Below are 7,465 nucleotides of genomic sequence, written 5' to 3' on the forward strand. Positions count from 1 at the left end.
ACATATCTATGTATCAGATGTGGTCTGGCAGATTTCCTTCAAATTTTATTATAATGGTCAAATAGTAAAAAAAAAAACAACATTTTTTGAGCAATCGAACAAAACCCCCCAAACACAGTAAAGCATCTTTAATCAGTATTTCTTTAATTACAGCAACAAAAAATACTAATGGCAAATTATTTTCACATTTAAATGTACATTTATATATACACAAGTAATCTAAAGGGGTATATTTGCACACGCTACCTTAAAGGGTGTCGGTTTTTGTTGGGTTTATTTTTTGTTTCAAATTCAGTGTTTGTATTGATTTTTTTCTTTAAAATCTTTACATTGTTATTAAATAGTGACCTATTTTTAATATGTAGACGTTATATAAAAAAAAGTGTTGTTATTGTTGAATAAAGCTTTCTGTCATGTTTTGCGTACGAATCCAATAACGACTTTTAACATCTAACTTGAATAGTTAAGAAACGGTTTATATGCTTACATTTTGAATGACTATGAGGTCCTTTTGACCAGAGAGACAGTGATGAGCAAGCCCTGTCAGTATTAAAAACGACTGCTGTCTATTCATCAAACGTTATTGTGTGAAATATATAGTGTACCATTATCAAATACATATACAGTCGTATTATACGCAAACACACGCCTTCTGGGAAAGACTGTTAATTTGACCTGTAAGGGTTCACCACCACCCTAACGGAGTATATGCTTGATTAACTAACTGTAGCGAACATCTAACGGTAATTTGGGCCATGTTTAAAGGTTTAGATGGCATGTACGAGACGGTATGAGCTACAACCCTAATCTCACTAGACTTTCAACACAGATGATTTACTTATAACCACTCAATCTGTATCATGATTTTATTCAAACAGTTATAACAGTACTAACGAGCTGGAAATACTGCACGGTTATTAGTAAAGGTAAGAATGACTAAAGTTTAGTTATTTTATAATTGTAATCAATTTTAATTTCAGTAACTATTTATTACTACATTTCATGTTTTTGAAATCTACAATAGAACGTGCGTTTTAGGGTGTACGATCTATAGTTAAATTACATTCTTCTTGTATGCATGGTGAAATTAGCAATTGTTATGGTTAATACGTTATGTACAGTTTATTTGCTAATATTCGGTTTTGCATAAATTGTGACAAAGAGCTATATATAATGTTCAATATATAAAGGGCGTGTGTTTATATTTACTGTATCACTGTATATTAAATACATTTATATTTTATGCATGTAGATGATAACTAGCACGTATTAATGCCGGATGTAAACTTAACTGTGCGACCCGCCAGCAGATAAGCCTAATGTTGCCGGGTTATTTGTTGTTTTTTAGGTGTTTTTTTTTTGTTTTATTAAAGATAGACTATGGGAGATTAGATAAAGAACTGGTAGTTTTCGCTATAATAGTTAAAATCTAGATTGATCCACTCTGAACTGAGAATTTAGCGATTGAATTTTAGACCTAGCCTCGATCAACATTACAAAATTCGATACGATAAAAACATAGTCTCGATTATCCATTTTTTTATTTAATCATCAATGAACATTGAGCAGCAGATCGGATTCCAATCTAGTAAATATCGCAGGCTATCTATGACATCGGGAGTTGATTATGGCCTTGATAAGTTAATTAATGTCTAATTAATAATTTAGATAACATTTCAGGCCTAAAGAAAGACCCGTAATAGGCAGATTTAGCTCTTGCATATTTAATATGGTTTTACTGATATCTGTATACAATTTCTGTTAGCGTTAATAACACATGTCTTAAACTTAGACATAAACATGGGATATATATTTTCAATGTTAAGTATAAAACAAATAGTGAAAATCCATCAGATTTTTTTCCCCACATTTCGAGTTGCAAATCGTGTAATCTGTATTCAGAGACAGTCTGGGATCCAATTAACTTGATTGGTTTCTCGGTTTGACTAGATATCATACGCATTGTATTCGAGTGAAAGGGAATCATTTTAAAACCTATTTTATAACAGCCTAGAATACATTTATCATACTGTTACACTTTTTTACATTCTCTTCTACACAGCTGAGGTGTTTTCAGGATATACTTTCATATTTAGTTCTGCAATATTCTGTCTCTGTTATGTACTGGAGTGTCGTGGGCGATATTATGAATTTTACCATATACTATCAATTTCTGTGTTATTATATCATATTGATTTTGGAGAGCTTTTGCTTTTGACAAAAATGTACTAAATGTGAAAAATTACATTTTGCTAATGGATACACCGTAACTCCTAACTCACAACACCCGACTTCTTTCCTGTGATGCCCTATAAGATGTTTGGCACTCTTTGTAGGGTTAGCTATGCAATATTAATACGTGTGTTTATTACAGGTAACAATAGTTAACAAACCTTTTGAAGATGGACTTCACTGATGATAATTCGAGAATCATGTATCTACCTTTAGAAGACTTAAATTCAGGTTTATTGTCCAAATTGGGAAATGTTCGTCTGCTCATGGTACCAAAAGATGACAGAACTGCTTATTCAAGCCTGTTGGGCGAGGATTCTGATTGGATGATGACTGAGAAAAATGAACCAAGAAGCCCTCCACATATTCAATGGCACCACCCTGCCTTTGATTTCAAACAACGATCAAATGATGAAACAGCAAAATATCGTCAAGAATTTAAGGTACCCGAAAACAGTTGCTATTGAATATTGGATACCATTCCCACGTTGAAACGTTTTGCATTACTGAAGTTGCTGCGAACTTTTGAGATCACCTGATTGTGGGGTTTTTTTTGTTTTGTTTTTTTCACCAATCACAGCCAAACCAATTTTCATCCGTGGTCTCTATCAATGTTGTTGGGTCCAATCAGGGGGAATATTACATGTTAAAGTTTTCATGATAATTGGTATTAAACAATGTGACAATCAGAAATATTTTATTTCCTATTTTCTCTTTTAAACTATAGTGACGGAATGTTTCTATTTTTATCAAATATATATATTTTTTTATTTAATTAGTATTCCCAAAGGGGGTCAGAGATAACTGAAATCCAGATGCCTCAACAGAGTCCCTCCTTCAGAACACCCTCTGATAATATATATGATCATATCCATCATAACATAGAGTCACCAAACATATTACCCGATACAGTATCACATGGTGTAAAACACCAGGCAGATAAAATAAAACGCCAGTTATTCTCTAAAGGTAAGTACAAAATTAATGTATTGCCCACACCCCACGTAATCCTTTTGGTGTTGCCTTCCATGTGTCCCAGTCTACATTGTGGTACTAAGCCATCGTTTTGTTGATTTACCGACAGCAGTCTACTAGCCTTTCAAATAGCTCCCTTTGGTCTGTGTCAGAGGTGCAGAACGGAGGTACTGGTAAGGAACAGTGTCTAGTCGTTAAGATAGGACGAAAAACGAGGTCGCGGTCCGGTAAAAAGGCATGGGGTATGCCCATATTAATTATCCCGGGTGGTTTAGAAAAGTAGGACCATTTTCATTTCCATTTTGATCTCTCAATATTTCTGTTGAATCAAAACCAGTGACGTATTTTGTCGCTATTATCACCCATGGGTATACTGTTATATAAACATATTTATTGCTCTGGTTAACCCCGTTTAGATTTGCTACGCGATTTGTTGTTGAAAGACTTGTTAACCAATCGTAATCAATCTAGCAAGACTTGTTGACGCTTGGTAGAAAAAGCAACCGAAGAATAGTATCCGACACAATTAACTAAAAATTAGAATAGAAATGAAAGCCACTACGCCCATCCCTCAACCACCTACCACCGACAGTATTAGCTTGTGCATATCTAGACCTCGGGTATTATTTAAGCTTTTCGTATTTGCCTTTATAGAAGAATCTTTTGTGTTTTAATAGATAAGATGGCACGATATAATATAGAGTTTATGTATTGTTTGTAGGAGAATCCAGCAATTCAGATGACTTCGACACGATGGATAATCTCTTGACGTTTATTGAATCAAGAACCACTCCTCTCCGTTCTCCGTCCACTGTAACGCCTAATCATCTCGCTAATTCATTTAGTCATGCTCATCACTGTGCTTGTGATGGATCGCACAGTAATTTGAAAAGACGAAAACTTGGTATATATTTATTATGATATTCATTATTTTTACTCCGTAATGCTAGCGCCATGCGGCTTCTAATAACCGCTGGCGTTCTCATGACTATCTCTATTCTTTTCTCTTTTTGTGGGCAGTTTGTTTGTGACCAGAATCGTCCGTTGACGTTGCTCGTTGGAAGCCACGGTGCTGTCCCAGACGAAATCAAACTTGTTTACTAATTTGTAGCACGTCGCATTTGTTGTTTTTGTATTAGATTTATTGACATGGAGCAGCGTCGTCATTCAAATATGGAAATTTCCCGATTTCTGTTGATAAGTCTATAATATTGGTGGTCTGTATCTCAATGTGGGAAGGGGGTTGTATCCCTTTAGTAGTAGGCTACTCAGTACATCGTCATTGATAACGGTCACTAAAACAAATTATGTTTCGAAAAAATGTACCTATAATATACAGACTCTACCTACATTAATGTGAAAGTTAAATGTATAACGGATATATTGTTTCTTTTTTAGATGAAGTTTGTTTGACGCAACAACCACACTTTCACTCCCAGACAAATCCAAATTGTACTTGTTCTGTGATGGCGGAACATTATCTACAAATGGCAGAAGCAGCATACAAAAATATACGACGTAAAGATTCATCGCCAGCTAGTTTTGAGCAGTTTAAACGAGAATTATGTCAAACTAACGACATATTGAAAGAATCTGTCGATATTCTTACAGATATGAAAAAGATGTGCAAGCACATGGTTACTGATAATTTGTGATCAGATTTTATATTCAAATCCTAATTATGTAGCCATGTTACTAGTTTTTGTCGGCAATTATTTGCTACACCACACAATACCTCATCTGGTTAAACCTACTAACAGTACCTGTTCTCCTTGACATATGCGCATACACCCACTGTCAATTCTATTGACTTTATTTTTCCTGTTCATAGTTTTAAAATAAGTTTCGAGGGTGCAATAGCCGAAGGTAAAACATACACAATAACTATTTTTGTCAGTTATTTTAATATTTTTGTCTTCTTGTCTATTGTAAAAAATAATCCTTACCGCTTGAAAAAAAAACTTGCTTCATGTTTTCTATACTAATTTCATATTTTCGTTCTATGTTGTCCTGATATATATTTTTAACACTAGTTACTTGGTAATTATTCACTTCTGATTGAGTTGAACATACATAATGCAAGAGCTAAATCTGAATATTGCAGGTCTTTCTTTAGGCCTGAAATGTTATATAAACTATTAATTAGACATTAATTAACTTATCCAAACCAAAATCAACTCTCGATGTCATCTTATGTGTCGGATTTTCACTGGATTGGAACCCAATCTGCTGCTCAATGCTCATTGATGATTAAATCCAAAAATGAATAATCGAGACTATGTTTTTAGGTAGGCTTAAAATTCAAAAGTTAATATCTCGGTTCATAGTGGAGCAATATGATTGAAATTTTCAAAATCTTCTATCTACGTTATCTATGTTTACCTCTTGATATAATCGCCCATAATGTATCTTTGATATTTATTATTTGATAACATGTAGGACTACAGATTCCCCTGAGGTTGAATGTTGGATATTAATTTAGTACTGCCAACATTCAACCTGTGAACTTTTCCCCCTTTTTAAGTATTTAATATTATTTAATTAGTATTTATTATCTTTATTATTATTATACAAGTGATATTAACATTGCCTTGGAGCATAATTAATAATTGCACAGTAAAAGAATAACAAACTGACATGAACTCGTTGGTTGAAGTAAGATTTTATGTTTAAAAATGTATACTATTTTTGATGTCAATGTAATTTTATATTAAAGATTCCTACAACCAACCAATGTAAAGTAAAGTAAAAGTCGGGTGATAAAAAGTGATTTATCGAAAATCATATTTGCATGGTGGAGAATTGTTTTTATGTAACTGTCTTTGCGTTTCCATCATGGTGGGCGTTCCCTCTGTCTCCAATTTTCAGTAATTGACATAATAATGGAGCGAGTGAAAGGCCAAGATAACTGTTGGGACTCAAAGTTCTTTTTATGTGTATTTATTTTCAATTTGTTTTCAGAAATTTTGTTATATTATTATTGTATATTTATTAGCATTTAGTTATGAAATATTGTATTATTTATTTATTTATTTATTTATTTTAGGATTGCCGTCCAAAAATACAAATTCATACATGATTAATGCCATAATGTCCGTCATATGATATGAATAAAATAATTTATGCCATTAACAATATATACTGTGTCTATAAGTGCTAGTGTTAATTTATTTAAAATGTGTTCACATAAAGGGTCAACAAGAAATATAGTTTAAGAATACACATGCAAATATAAGTAAAAAAATTGTAGAAAAATTATCAGATTTCAAATTCAGTAGTTCTAACTTAAGACATGACTATGTTCAGGTTTACGAACTTTTCTAGTGATATCAAGCCACCATCTTGACTGCCGCTGTTTGAAATATAGATTTCTTTTTGTCTCCCTGTCTAACCTTTAGCCCCAGACTAGATAAATTATAAAATACACATCCTCAGACTAGATAAATTATAGAACACATATTTACCATCGACGTCAAGATAGCGTATTCTGTCCTACATTTTATATTTTCAATGTCATATTTGTGTTCAATTTAAACAATGAATACAGTTTCTAACGTATTGTTTCTTTAATATAATATTATATTTGTTTTCTGGTATTATATATAAACATATACCTGTGTTATTTTTATACGAATGTGTTTACTTGTTATATTATATATTTTTCTGTTATTATAAATGAGCACTGTTAACCTGTATGTGTATTATATTGATAACGGCGTGTTCACTTATTATATTTTTTTCTGATTTCTGTTAGAAGTAATAAATACATATCATAAGTAAACCTTTGATAAAACGCGTGTGTGATACATTAAAAATTTGGTAATTTATAATATTAAAAATTGTCAAAATAAATGGATTGTGAGATAACATAAATTGTGTGCGGTTTGTAAGAGTAATTGTAAATGTTGATCATTGTTAAAGAATAACAAAATAAAGCGCCTAATCAGTAGCCAAGTGTAGGCCCAATGTCGAATCCTAAGTGCGTGAAATAGTGAATATTAGAAAATTTTCAAGTTACATAAAATACAACAGGCTTAGTCCTGATCTAATAAGTCAAGTTATCTCCAACTAAATGCTGGCTGCTTTTTAGCTATCAGTAGAAGCATTGTTTCTGTCAAAGGGTGGCAAGAAAAGTCGTTTTAATATCTCGATATAAAAATACAGGTTAAATGAAACATGAGCCAGCAGGTAGTTGCAATCGTAGCACAAATTAGAAATTTCCTCAATTCTGATTGGTCGAAAATTGTGGTCGAATGGA

The 7,465-nt window shown here is 32.6% G+C and overlaps 1 protein-coding gene across 1 annotated transcript; it reads left to right on the forward strand.

Moving 5' to 3' along the window:
• The first annotated feature begins 609 nt into the window (after positions 1-609).
• On the forward strand, positions 610-7,138 carry LOC126816724 (uncharacterized). The gene is made up of 5 exons (XM_050543476.2): positions 610-926; positions 2,375-2,675; positions 3,012-3,201; positions 3,929-4,111; positions 4,606-7,138. The coding sequence occupies exons 2-5, from the start codon at positions 2,403-2,405 to the stop codon at positions 4,860-4,862; spliced, it is 903 nt and encodes a 300-aa protein (XP_050399433.1). The 5' UTR covers positions 610-926; positions 2,375-2,402; the 3' UTR covers positions 4,863-7,138.
• Positions 7,139-7,465: the final 327 nt, after the last annotated feature.

Source organism: Patella vulgata, chromosome 3, assembly GCF_932274485.2.
Source record: "Patella vulgata chromosome 3, xgPatVulg1.2, whole genome shotgun sequence".
NCBI classification, from domain to species: Eukaryota; Metazoa; Mollusca; class Gastropoda; family Patellidae; genus Patella; species Patella vulgata.